The sequence below is a fragment of the Opisthocomus hoazin genome, chromosome 9 (genome assembly GCF_030867145.1).
Source record: "Opisthocomus hoazin isolate bOpiHoa1 chromosome 9, bOpiHoa1.hap1, whole genome shotgun sequence".
Lineage (NCBI taxonomy): Eukaryota > Metazoa > Chordata > Aves > Opisthocomiformes > Opisthocomidae > Opisthocomus > Opisthocomus hoazin.
The window spans coordinates 34,496,832-34,510,782 of record NC_134422.1 but is presented as its reverse complement, the minus strand read 5'-3'; the positions used below and the strand labels follow the sequence as shown (position 1 = coordinate 34,510,782).

The window sequence follows — 13,951 nt, the reverse complement described above, 5'->3', positions numbered from 1 at the left end:
GTCCTTTGGTAGGTAACTTACACCTCCAACCTGGGTTTAGGCTGTAGGTTGTGCCTAAAATAGGTGACAGTAAATCCTCCCAAAGTACATGTGATCTGATTTTTCCTCTCAGTTCTCAGGTTTTGTCATGGTATAGGTAAGAAAAGTTATCATGGGGAGGGAAAGGCTGTTGGTGAATGAGGAGGTGATGACTGGCTATTTTCTGCCCTAAAGCAACCTTTTCCCCTCTGGCTTTCAAGGGGTGTTAGACATTTGACTGCTTAGCCTCCTTTGGGAAGTCTCCACTGCTGGTGTTCGTCAGATCTGAGCAACTCATTACAGAGAAGGAAACGAGTATGCTTTATGTCACCTATCCAGCTAGTGCTTCTTTCTTCACTCCCAGAAGGCAAACTAAGCTGATGGGGCTGCTTGTGCTGAAAGCGAAATGTGCTTTTATATTTATTTGGTACTTGATATGGTTTAACCTTTGGACTTTAACTCATAGAGCTTATGACTTTAGATAACAACCAAGGAATGATTCAGTTGTGCAAGCAGAACAAACCAAAACGTTATCAGTAACAATTTCTCTCCCAAATTGTTTCAATTTCTCAGTTGTGTGCAGGTGTGGTATAATCCTGAAGGTTCTCTCCCAAATTGTTTCAATTTCTCAATTGTGTGCAGGTGTGGTATAATCCTGAAGGTTATCACAGCCTTCCAGCCTATCTCAACAGCCTGAACAACTTCATTCTTCGAGCTAACTTGCCAAAAAATGAGACTTCCAGATATGGTAAGTGTCCCTTTACTGAGCAGATGATTTCTCCCCTTTGGGGGAGATATCCTGGTTCTGCTGAAATCGATGACAACACTTACTTTGACTTCAGTGAGGCCATTTCTTTATTCACAATTATGCAATTCCTTTAAAAACAGAATTAAAAAACATGAATAAATGACATATTTCATTTGTCTTTGTCAAAGACTCAGAGCAGCTGGACAGAGAGGACCCCAGCTCCTACACGAAACACTTCGTTCATCAAAAAAATGCCAATGGTTGCTATTTGATTTATTGCCTCTCGTCATGATACTGAAATAGCTGTCTCTTGATAGATGCCTATTAGTTATGCATAGAAAGGCTACTTTCGGTCATCTCCAGGAGTGGTTTAGATTAGTAAATTTTAAAATGTCACCTTTCTGCTGAGAGCAACTCAGGATGTGTGGGTATGTGTATGTTTGTGTTTGAATGAGAGCGAGCGAGATTAAGTGAGAAACATAATTTTCAGCTTCATTTTTCCTCCGACACGTGAAATACATAGCTTCCAAGGAGTGTTAGTAACCCATTGGGGTTATCAGTTCTCATAGCTTCTCCTCAACCAGGTAATGCAGCAACCCCAATTCCTGCTGATAAACCAGGGCACCCTACATTGCCATTTGCGGTTTAGCCTGCTTTAAGGGTGCAGCATGGGCACAAAGATCCCTGTGTATGTATGCCTGTCTCTAGAGATGGAGGGAGTGCAGGGAGAAGAGAAAGATTTATGTTGATGCCATTTCGAGAAATCTTATACAGAGATTTATGGGATCTGACAAGAGTAGCAATTGTGGGCAGAAATGCCCTACCAATTGATTGTCTCTGACAAATGGTGCCCTTCCAGCCATGTTCTGGTCATGCCTAGCCCCCCTCGCCTCAGAGGCCTGCTGTTCCAGGTGACAATGAAATAGGTGACAGTGTCTCTTTGCTCATAAGACTATTCCTCACCGATGTGTCTGAATTTAACGACAGTAGAAAAGGCATCTGGTCTGAAGCTCAGAGTGTCATGCCGTGAATTAAAGAAACAGCAGAATGGAATGCTGATTACAAGTCAAAACACCATGTCTCTCTTCCCACCTCCACGTACCGATGCACTGAAACTCGCCTCACAACAAGCTTGGCTCACAACAAAGCGAAGCCAGTGCCTTGTCCCTGCTGCCATCCTACAACACCCACTGGCTCGTGCCTTTGAGATTTGCAGCATGCCCTCCAGGTCAGCAGGTTCGAGCTCTTCGGTGTGCGCCACAAGATCATATCACAAAGCTGCAGCCCCTGCCCGGGTGCAGGAGAGAGGAGACCTGAGCCAGGCGCTTCCAGCAGCAGGAACATCCCAGAGCAGCTGAATTATTAAGCAGTGAAGCTGCTTGCCCTGTCTCTGTATTCCCAACACATGCCGTAGTGAGAGCAAAGGCAGGAAGCTTGTGTGAACAGTCAGAAAGTTTTCACAGGGAAAGTTTTATACTAGCAAAATAACAATTTTCAGTGTGAAAGAATAGCAGCAGCTTTCTTTCCATCTGTCCTGCTGCTTATGTGTTTTTGGAAAGAAATGCTTAGTAGTAAATGACCAGACAGATAATTCGCTGCTTCCCACTAATGATCCAAGCCGTAGAATGGGGGAAATAAAATGAACGGACGAGGATAGCTCCCCCGGGGTAGTGTAAATCCAGTTTGAAATACAATTGAACAGAAGTTCTGCGTGGTATGTTCCTGGCAGCTAAATCTATTTGTTGTTGTGACAAATAAATGACAGTTTAAGAACCATTGAAATGGACAGATAAAAGTGTGTTGTCATATCAGCAGTTTGAAAGAGGTGCCAGTCCTGCTTTAGAGGTTTGACTTAGACTGCGTATATTTTTAAAAAATACATAAAAAGCTTTTTACCCTGTCACTAAGCAAGTCATAATAGCTTTTGACTTATGTATATTGTGCTTTCTCTTCTCTCAATCCCAACCAACAAAAAAGAGAAAGCATTGAAATGGAAATTTTGACTTCTAGCCTAAGCTTCAGTAAAAGAAAATGGCTTTATAGTGAGGTATTAACAGATTAGACAGAGAGTACCTTTCTTTTTCTCTCCCTCTGTCTTTTAGAGAAGGGAAACACTTCCCGGCTGTTTGTGTTATCAGCAGCCCAAGATTTTAATTCCATTTCTCTCACCGATAAACAAGTCTGAGGTGGTGTTTTTCCCCACTCCAAAATGAATTTCCTATGAAATCTTCCCTTTCAAATTTATTTGCTCAGTAAGCACTTGGTCAGCTAAACCCACAAGTCTCCTCGTTTCTGTCCCCCATGTTCAAGTGCTCGTTCTTAGGGAAAACAGCCCAGAATAGTTCTTCCTCGTATAAATGCTGAAAGTCAGGCACCTAGTTGTAAGTAGCTTAGATTTCAGAGGTGGCATGTGCTGGCAAATCTCTCTGGATTTAATATCAACTAGAGGTCCTCCTGTGCTCTCTGAGAATGGAGGTGCCTAAATATGGGTTAAGAACCTTGTTTTTAGGCACATAAACTTCTTAGCCTAAACTCTTTCTCAGGTGCTAGAGTCTTAGAGATTGAGCTGTCATCTTGGTGGGACCAAGGCAGAGACCTTCAGAGGAGGTTGGAACTGGCCCACCAGAGCCCTCCAAGTTCCTCTTTTTGTTAGAAAACTCCAAGTTGCCTCCAAACAGCACACGAGCTGTGATGAACAACAGTAGTGTATTTCGAGCTAGGTGTTCTCCTTGGTAAAGCAGTACTTAAACTAAATCTTATGAAGATATCCGCACATGAACAGAAGATTTCTCTCTTGCAGCTTGTGCCTGATACAAGCCCATTTTTAAGGGATCTTTTTGGAAAACATCACACTAGGCTTACAAACACAGTAACTAGATTTTTGCTGGTTCCTTTGGACAAAATGATCTATTTTTTTTTTCCTAGCTGCATAAGACAATAGTTTGAAATTAACTCATTGCCCAACTGGGAACAAAAATGTCTGTAGCTTACTTGGTTTTATGCTAGCATCACAACAGATGCCTGTACTGAGAAAGACATATTTCATAGGAAGATAGTAGTTGTGGGGAAAGCCAATAGGGAATAATTTGTCTCTGACGATAACAGAACAAATGAAATGAAGTGCGATCATCAAACAGCAGCTTTAAAACAAAAGATATTAATCAGTTTTGAATGTGTTAGTGTTGAGAAATCTAGCCTAAAATACACAGAACCACAAACATGTGCCTAGTTTTAAGGTGTAGGAGTGCTCTCACTGAAGTGAACGATACTATCAGCTGGACAGATGCAGGAGCAAGGTCTAGGGTTTGAATTTCAGATCTGCTGTGCATCAAATTGAAATTGTAGCAAAAATGAGGATGGTCAAAATTCTGCCCAAGACCACACCAAGATGACAGAGCAAAAATCAACATTTGATATGTTTTTCTTCTCTGCTCACAGTTTTCTGTATTATTGTCAATATCAGGAACTGGTGAAGGAAGCTTTAAGTTAGCCACATTTTCAATTTCTTTTCTTTTTTTTTGTAGGTATTTTCTTATCAACTCACCCATATCCTGGAGGACAGAGTCAAGAACAAGTAATGTAAGGAGATTCGTTTGGCTGATGCCTGAATTGTTCAGCTTCAAAAGGAGCAAACCAGCTTCCCAGAAACCATAAACCAGCCTAAATTACTGAGTACCTTTCTCTAAACGATACAAGTGCTCTCTTCCTTGTCTTCATTCCCTCTACACATGAATAGCATGCCGCTTGCCACTGCTGCTGATTCCTGTTAGGGGGTCTTTACAGGATCCCATATAGATCTGGAAGTCACAGTTACAGCATCACACATTTTTGTGCTTTGGCACAATAATAATAATTACATATTTTTCCTTTTGAGCTTTCCAATCAATGCTATGGTACAGTGTTCTGACTCAATGCCGTGAGTCCTTTTTGCTAGGCATAATTGCCATCAGCAAAAGATGCTGGCACAGAATCAGGACCTCTGCTTCTGAGCTCTACACAGTGCCTCTGCAAAGAGGGAGATCTGCCACTTTGACTCACCATGTACATCTTTCTTCACTTTCTCCCCAGGCTCAACAGCTTACTCGACATCATAGTTTCAATGTCTGTTTTGGTTGGCTACTCTATCACAACGGCAAGCTTTGTGCTCTACGTGGTAAAAGAACATCAAACCAAAGCCAAACAACTGCAGCATATTTCAGGCATTGGGATGACAAGCTATTGGGTGACTAACTTCGTTTATGATCTGGTAAATAATTCACATTCCTAAATGCACCAAGAGGAGCATTACACAGCAGGGGAAAAAAAAGTTCTTATTTAAAGTTGGTTGCCTAGACTTCTTAATATTAGTACTACCAAGAGTGTTATGCAGTAATTGTTCTCTAAGGCACTGAAGACATTTAAATGTGAACTGCAACACTAGATTTTGCTAGGCGAAGGCATTCCTTCTCTCTTGAGTGTATGCAAAACACTCAGCACATTTGTATGAGAGCAACACAGAACAGGCCAGAGCTTGATTTCAGTTTTAACATGCAAGCAGCGAGCTGCTTTTCTGATAGCTTGCAGGGCTGGGTTAGTTGACATGCAGGCTTTATGCATCTGGGGTAAGGCTTTGGGGTTTGAGGCTACAGCCGTTTTGGAAACCCTGGGAGTACAGGTTGTGACATTAACAGACATCTCACAGCTGACAGTCCCCTGTTGGGCAAAAAATCCATTGCTGGGTTGAATGCTCTCTTTAAGATTACATATTATAAAGGTTTTTAAGCCAAGGAAAACTACTAATGCTGCTATATGCCTTCCAGGGCCTGAGCAAGTTCCTTTCTACAGTGCTGCACTGCGCTGTATAGATTTACCACCTTGTTCCTATAGATGGTTGAGCTCCCCAGCACTGTGCCGCATTACGTGGTGTAGGCATGCCCTTGTTCTTCCTGAAGTTTCCTCATGGTAAAGAGGGTTAATAGCACTGCTGGAAAGCATCACCGGGCTAAGAGGATAAATGTGCATAGTGTCTGTAGAATAAAGTGCTTTGTGTCTTACGAATTACCTTTGGTGCACAATGTCAAACCTTCACACAGAGAGCTGCAAGTGCAGACTATCTCTGCTTGTGAGCTTTGGCATTGCCAGCTATGCTGTAATGGTGATCAGCTCTATGTATCCCACAAATTTGTATTGATGCAGTTCTGCTAGTGCCTAAAATCCCAGTGAAATCATCAGCTCCTGAAAAGGAAGTCTTCAAGGCCATTTGGGTGGCCAGCCCCCTTCCATGCAGTGAGGGCTAAGGGCTGAAATCCCTTGGGGAATGTGAGCCTTCACTCTTTCTGCAGAGCACAGCCTAAGCTTCTAGCTGTTTTGGTAACACCAATGCACACGAGCAAAGCACTCCTAATAATACTGTGCTCACCACAAAACAGCCTGTTTATAGGGCCTAGTGTGATTAGTCAACAGCACAGGTATCTCCTGCCTTGCATGAGGGGCTTGGAAGTGGTCTGAAGGCAGCGTGGCTGCAGCCTGGCTTGGCAGAGCAGCCCCGAGTTGCAGCGCAGAGGTGAGGATGGGGCAGGCCTCTGTCTGCTTCCCTGATCCGGGCCCTCGCTCCAGCACTGTATATTTGTAAATCAGCCTGTGGAAAAAACCCCAGAGTCCTTGCCACAATCAGTATTCAGTGGGCTGAAACTAATCCAGCACTCTCAGCAACTTGATATTTCTCAGTGAATCCCTGCCAGTAAATTCTGTTAAATCCCAAAGCTGGCGAAGAGAGGAGCCTCTTGAGGTAGACGTTTGGTAGGTCCCTGGCTTGACTCAACGCTATAAAGAAAAGATTTACAGGGCACAATGAAGTGGTCTGACTGCAAGGCTAACAGAAAACCCAAAGGGGTATTTTTCATTCACAACCTTTTCTTAAGGCACTTTCTGCCCACACTCCTGAATATTGAGGCTTAGCTTATTCAAAGTGGCTCTGTGGGAATTCATATGCAAGACTCCTGGAAGTCTCGGGGGGACTGAGACCCGAACTCTATTTGGTTTCCCTTCGAAAACCAAAGCTGCGCTTGTGGGACCAGGTTCAGACCCGGTGTTGTTGCTTCTGCATTGTTCTAGAAAAATGTTTATGAATTATCATCCTAATAACATCTTTTTAATATCATTTTGCAGGTACTTTTTATGGTTCCTATTGGACTTTCCATAGGAGTTATTTCATCCTTCCAGATACCAGCTTTCTCCAACAACAGTAACTTACTGGCAGTATTTCTTCTGCTGTTACTGTTTGGGTAAGTGTGGAGCTTAGTTATTTAAATATCACTGCACAGAGCGAGGGACTGGATATTGCAGGCTGCTGCAATTTGAGATCCAAGGGAGGAATACATGGGGTTTTTTTCTTCAACCTACACTTTACAAATGGTGACTAGTTGCTCCTTGCAGGAACAGCTAGATAAACTAATGTTGTCATGCCTGCTTTACTCAAAGCAAACGCTACATGAGGGTATGAAATATTCAAGGTCACAATGGCAGCCCAAGCTGTAAGTAGATGCTTAATGAACTACTACAAAGTTTGAGATATAGAAGCATTTCAAAATCAGAGAGGAAAAAAAAAAAGCAACAGCACAATTCGGGAAAACTTAACAAAACTCTCGCTCTGGCTTTGAATCCTCCAGGCCCAGTCTGTCTGCTTTCAGTCGGGGCTCTGTGTTCAAAGCATGTATCATAAACTTTTTCTCCAAATTCTAACGGATACAAAGCCATTTTTCCTCATTTAAGCTCCTATTATGTGGAAATCTATTCACATGCTAAAACAGAACTGTTATGTTGTCTGAGGTCTTTAGTTGTTTGTTTTCAATCGCTCTTTGAGTTACTGTAGAGTTGAGTTACTGCATTGTTGGCATTTTACAGATATGCAACATTTTCATGGATGTATCTGCTGGCTGGGTTTTTCAAAGAAACAGGAATGGCCTTCATCATTTATGTATGCGTCAACTTGTTCTTTGGCATCAATACCATCATTACTCACTCGGTTGTATTTCTGCTTTCCCAGGAAAAGGCCACAGATCAGGTAGGAATCCTACAAATACTCAACTCTTGGTGAAACCACAGGAAGCTTCTTGTTGAGTTTGGTGGCTTTGATCAGGTCCTTAGCAGCTGGCTGGTTTCACAATATCTGAGGGTAGACCGAGCAGAGGACACTAGGCACAGGACTAAAGGAGGTTCTCTGGGGATAGGACATGAGTCAAATACGAATCTTGCTTGTCTGTAAATATGCACCCCCAGTAAAGAAGAAAATGATGGTGGCAGAGGGGAGAATACAGAAAGAGAGGTAGAAGACTGCCTGTGCAGAGAAGGGCAGGGGGTGGGTGTAGATATTTGATAAAAAGTCAGTGGGGACTTTGAACCATTGTGAAGTTCTTGCAGCATGAACTGTGGAGAGTGACAACCAGATGTCATTGCCCTGAGTCTGACATGTGCTGCATTAAACCCAGCACTGGCTGGCTGTCATCTAGATCTGTAATGCAATCATCTTCTCCGTGCAAGGATGAGAAATGACTGGGAGATACAGTGATGATTCCCTAAAGCAAAGCCTTCTCTTCAACTGAGATATTCCTGGGGATCACTGGGATGAAATGTACACCTACATTTAGTATTCTTTTTTTGTGACGGGTAATTGCTTTGTAAAACAATAGCTGGGTTGGATTTTTTTCTCTAGCTTGGCAGTGCTTGTTTAGCAACCCCCTGGATTTTAGGGATGTGCAACTATGATCATCTTCTATCCCTCTGTGTCCCAGTGGAAGGGAATAAGTCTTTTTCCATGCTAATTTACCCCCTCTCCACTTTGCTGTGTGTGCTAATCCCTTCTTCTGCTAGAAATATACCAAATCTCTATGTACGAGAGTTCATAAGCATGAGACTGCCCTTCTATGTCTATTAAAGCCAAATCTCGTGTTGTATGGGGCTGCTTGTTCAAGGGAAACAGATGGGACAATGCTCCAGAGGAGCAGGGTTGGGGAGCGGGCTGCGCTGCGCAGCGGGCTGCTGCAGCGGCTCTGCAGTTGTGGCAGGCACAGTGCAGCTCAGCGGCAGGATTCAGCTCTGGCTCACGGGTGGGTTTCGGGCTGCTGCATGCACCGGGTGAGGCGGCTGGAACAGCAGTGAGGGACTACACCCGGAGCTGGCTGCTGTTTGCTGTGGGTGATCACTACCTCAGAGCTGCCTGTTGACATTTCTGACCTTGTGCCTGTGAAACGAGCTGTCTCCAGAGTTCTTTGCTCTCAATTTATCTCTGCTCTGAGTCACCAGCAAATCCCAATGTAATTGTTACACTTCAGTCCCACAGTAAAACCTATGAATTTATTCCATGAATAAAAACAGTGACTGACTGTGCTGCTTTTTGTTTTTTTTCAGGGCTTGCGTGATCTCGCAGAAAACCTAAGGCATGTGTTCCTTCTGTTCCCACAATTTTGCTTTGGCTACGGCTTGATTGAACTCTCGCAGGATCAGGCGCTGCTGGGATTCTTAAGAGCCTATGGAGTCGACTACCCTGACAAAACCTTTGAGCTAGACAAGACCACGTCCAAGCTGTTTGCCATGTTTATCCAGGGCACCGTTTTTTTTGCCATTCGTCTTACAGTTCATGACAGGATGATTCAGAGAGTCTGGAACAACATACTAGAGTAAGTAACATCTGGAGTCTCGCAATGAAAACAGACCAAGCCAGTGCTCAGTGGTTTAATTCTGGGCTCTCACACCATCATTGTCAATTATGAAGCCCATAAATTTCCAAGACACTTTGCAAACACAGAGTAAGTTTTTTCTGGCAGCAGCCCCAATACCTACCATCAATTAGAGTATTAACTAGTAGATGTATAGGTTACCAAAGTCCCTTGGCAGTCCTTGCTAGCTGAGACTATGGCCCTTGTTTCAGGGCTCTGGGTTTGGTAGACTGATGTTCAGCTGGTTGATAAGAGGAGTCAGTCCATTGACAGCCGCCTCTGTTTGAATTTCCCCATCTCCTCTGGCTTGGGTGCGCACAGGGAGGAGCGAGAACAGTCCTGTCACCTGCATTACAAGTGTCTACGAGGCAGGACCTCCTCCAGCTCAGAACATTTGCTGAAAAAGAGAAAAAAAAATTAGGCGGAAAGAGAACATTGGGTTTTAAATTCCCTAGTGGTGCAAATATCAGGAGAGAATAGAAACTGTCTGTCTGTGTATGCTCACACGCCCTGGGGTCTCATGGGAAGGCTCCTGAGTATCCCAAGCACAGAGGCCTGCTGCTGTCTGCTTGCCAGAGGGTAAGGTCCCCTCTCTGCCTTTCCTGTAGGTTCCTGTTTGACAGAGTGCACGGCAAAACATTGCTTCTGCCACCCGTGGCTGAAGAGGACGGGGACGTCCAGGCAGAGAGGAACCGGGTGGAGTCTGGCAAAGCAGACTTTGATGTGGTGCAGCTCCAGAATCTCACAAAGATCTACCACCTTCCTCACAAACGCATCGTGGCTGTGAAAAACATCAGCCTCGGGATTCCGGCTGGAGAGGTAAGCGAGGGGGAAGGGCTGTGGGCACCTCCCACCCTGGGCAGGGAAACTGGAACAGATCCACAGTCCCACTGTCATCTTCTCTCCCAGTGCTTGCTGCTGTCCCAGCACGACTGTAATGGTTTGTTCTGCTCAGACCTCCTCCTTCCTTCGTCTGCCTTATTTATTGATTCTTGGGGTTATGGTAGCGACTGAAGGGTCCTGGTGGATTTGGGACACCAAGTGACAGTTTGAAGGCTCTAGGAAAAGTGGACAGGACAGTGATGGACCTGTATCCAGAGCACAATGTCTGCATGCCGTGTACAGCACCTAGCACAGCGCAGTCTTGGGGGATCCCTGTGGATTGCCGTGTGGTAAATAAAGACAGCAGAATTTGTCCAGTTGCAATAGTCACCTAAACTAAACTGCACGGGAGACAGTGATTCAAGTTTATCTGCTTCTATTTTCCCACCAGCGAAATACAAATCACTTCAGCTGAACACACATTTTCATGAATCAGGACTTAAAATTAACTCTAAAGAAATAAACATTCTTTGGTCATGTCAGTGCAGTTACCTGCAAAAACACTGACCCCTGAGAAAAGACAGGAGCAGATGGAGTACCTCTGAGACCCAGAGGAAAGTTCGTGGGGCCTCTGGAGACCAGATCCTACCTCAGGCTGTGCACCTGACTTGTGGGCAAGCTTGGAAGTAACCCTTGGTGCCTGATTTGGGTTTTTTTAATTGCCTGGCTCCCACTGAGATGCTGGGCATATGAAAGGATGGAGGGTGCTGGGCAGGAGGAGAACAGCAGCCTCACATGGAAAATGTGGCGCTGATCTTTCTGGCAGAGGATTTTTTCTAAGCCACAGCTACCATCAAGGTTTCTAACTGTTGGCAAAAGCCAGCCCGATGCTGGTGTCAGCAGCGGCCGTGGCCCTGCACCACAGGCGGTGCGCAGATACTGTTCCTGCATGGACCTCAAGGTAGGGAAGAGCCTTGGATCGATGCTGTGCATCTGCAGTGGGCCCAACATGTGAAGATTTTCACATCAGATGGTCTGTACTAAAGATATCAAAATGATAGCAATTATCAGCACAATGATAATTGCTTATGCAACACACAACCGCATTATCTCCCACCTTAGCAATAAAACATAGATTTTAGCATGAGATACTGAACTGCACTACAGGGAGCCAATTCTTAATCTTATTAATGTAGTGCATTAGTGAGATTATTTGACAAAAAATCTTGTGTCGCATTAAAGTTTTACCAATGACAGCACAAACCTCACTCACCTCATTCCTATGAGTAGCTCTGTTCCTGTCCATGGAAGGCTTTGCACAAATCAGATGGTCAGGATTTGGCCTGTCAGATGAGCTCGCTGCAACAATGCACCTTGCAGTAAAAGGAATGACTCTATTAGAGACACATCCTTGATTCTTCACCATATTAAACAAACGGTCCTAATATAAGCTGCAGTATATTGCACCATAAACAACCTCCATTATAATGTTCGTATGCTCTGAGTACTTCTGCCTCTCTTGCAATTCGTCTTGCTCAAGGGTCCAAAGAAAAGAAGAGACAAGATGTGCTGAGCACTCATCTTGGAGCAATATTTCTGGGTTATAAATATGGCATGGTTACATTTCTACTTTTTTTTCTCACAACCCAGTGCTTTGGCTTGCTCGGTGTGAATGGAGCTGGAAAGACGACCATCTTTAAGATGTTGACAGGTGATATCGGAGCATCCAGTGGAAGGCTGCGGGTCCAGGATCATGCTGGGTATGGAGGATGTGATTTCTGGGGAGAAAATCAGCCTGGGAGCAGTTTTTAAGGCTGGATGGCAAAGGAAAAGAAACGTAAAAGTCTGAAACAAAACAAAGCATTCAAAACAGAGTAAAAATAAATAAAGCGGGGAATTTAATCCTTTGAAGACCTTACAGTTGCTTCCCTAGGGTTTGCATTTTGCTGTCATACCTCTGCTGTTCAGTGGTGTTTCTTTTCGCTTCATTCCATTGCAAATGGGATCAGACTCAGATCCTCAGCTGAGTGTGATCCCGCTTCTGAACTACTGTCTGGAGACCAGTAGGACTCATCTCAAAGTGTTCTTCCTTTGCAGAACTGAAGGCCTAAAGGCTGAAGGTCTGCAAATTCATAGCATTTTCCTTCAAGGGGTGGGGAAGGGGGTAGAAAGAAGGAAAAAAGTTTTGTTTTTTTTCTGTCTCTCTTGTCTGATTCCAGAGTGCACTGGCAATTCAGTGTGTTTAAAAGACTTGCCAACTTCTTTATACAGGTCCTTGAATGACATCAGTGAGGCACACTGGTCACTTTTCGGCTACTGTCCTCAAGAAGATGCCTTGGATGACTTGCTGACAGTGGAAGAGCACATGTATTACTATGCTAGGCTCCATGGCATCCCAGAGAGAGAGATCAAAGGAGTGAGTAACGCTGGGGCTTGACTTAAAGCATTTTCCAGTTATTGAGAGCCTTTACACTGATTTAATTAGTCGTTCAATAAATAGACATGCACGTGGTAATTTATGCCTGGACATTGTTCTGAATGCAGTACTCTTGCTCCCATAGGTTGTACTCCAGCTTCTCTACCGGCTGAATCTGATGGCCTACAAAGACAGAGTCACCTCTATGTGCAGTTATGGCACCAACAGAAAATTGTCGACTGCTCTGGCTCTCATTGGGAATCCATCAATTCTGCTGCTGGTGAGAACAGGGGCCTTGTTGGGAGAAAGATGAGCAGATCTTCGGGCTGGCAGGGTACTTTGACAGTCCAGCAAAACCTTCTCGGGCCCAGCTTACAGGATGCTCCCTAAATCACAGAATCACAGAATCACAGAATGGGAGGTGTTGGAAGGGACCTCTGTGGGTCATCTAGTCCAACCCTCCTGCCGAAGCAGGGTCACCTACAGCAGGCTGCACAGGACCGTGTCCAGGCGGGTCTTGAATATCTCCAGAGAAGGAGACTCCACAAACTCCCTGGGCAGCCTGTTCCAGTGCTCTGTCACCCTCAGAGGGAAGAAGTTCTTCCTCATGTTCAGACGGAACTTCCTCTGCTTCAGTTTGTGCCTGTTGCCCCTTGTCCTGTCGCTGGGCACCACTGAAAAGAGCTTGGCCCCATCCTCCTGACACCCACCCTTCAGATATTTGTAAGCATTTATTAGGTCCCCTCGCAGCCTTCTCTTCTTCAGGCTGAACAAGCCCAGCCCCCTCAGCCTCTCCTTGTAGGGGAGATGCTCCAGTCCCCTCACCATCCTCGTAGCCCTCTGCTGGACACTTTCCAGCAGCTCCTCATCTTTCTTGAACTAGGGAGCCCAGAACTGGGCGCAGTACTCCAGATGGGGCCTCACCAGGGCAGTGTAGAGGGGAAGGAGAACCTCCCTCGACCTGCTGGCCATGCTCCTCCTAATGCACCCCAGAATGCCATTGGCTTTCTTGGCAGCCAGGGCACACTGCTGGCTCATGGTTAACCTGTCGTGCACCAGGACACCCAGGTCCCTCTCCGCAGAGCTGCTCTCCAGCAGGTCCACCCCAAGCCTGTACTGATGCATGGGGTTGTTCCTCCCCATGTGCAGGACCCTGCCTTTGCCTTTGTTGAACCTCATCAGGTTCCTCTCTGCCCGACTTTCCAGCCTGTCCAGGTCACGCTGAATGGCAGCACAGCCTTTTGGTTTATCTAC

General features: G+C 45.0%; 1 protein-coding gene across 1 annotated transcript in view; it reads left to right on the top strand.

Annotated features, from left to right (window-relative positions):
- The window catches only part of ABCA12 (ATP binding cassette subfamily A member 12), a 91,989-nt gene that overhangs the window by 71,307 nt on the left and 6,731 nt on the right, over nt 1–13,951 (top strand). The window contains exons 40-49 of the mRNA XM_075430081.1: nt 661–766; nt 4,291–4,345; nt 4,835–5,012; nt 6,914–7,029; nt 7,649–7,808; nt 9,152–9,420; nt 10,068–10,278; nt 11,932–12,041; nt 12,553–12,697; nt 12,843–12,977. Coding sequence (XP_075286196.1) covers nt 661–766; nt 4,291–4,345; nt 4,835–5,012; nt 6,914–7,029; nt 7,649–7,808; nt 9,152–9,420; nt 10,068–10,278; nt 11,932–12,041; nt 12,553–12,697; nt 12,843–12,977 — 1,485 coding nt within the window. The remainder of the gene's footprint in view (nt 1–660; nt 767–4,290; nt 4,346–4,834; nt 5,013–6,913; nt 7,030–7,648; nt 7,809–9,151; nt 9,421–10,067; nt 10,279–11,931; nt 12,042–12,552; nt 12,698–12,842; nt 12,978–13,951) is intronic.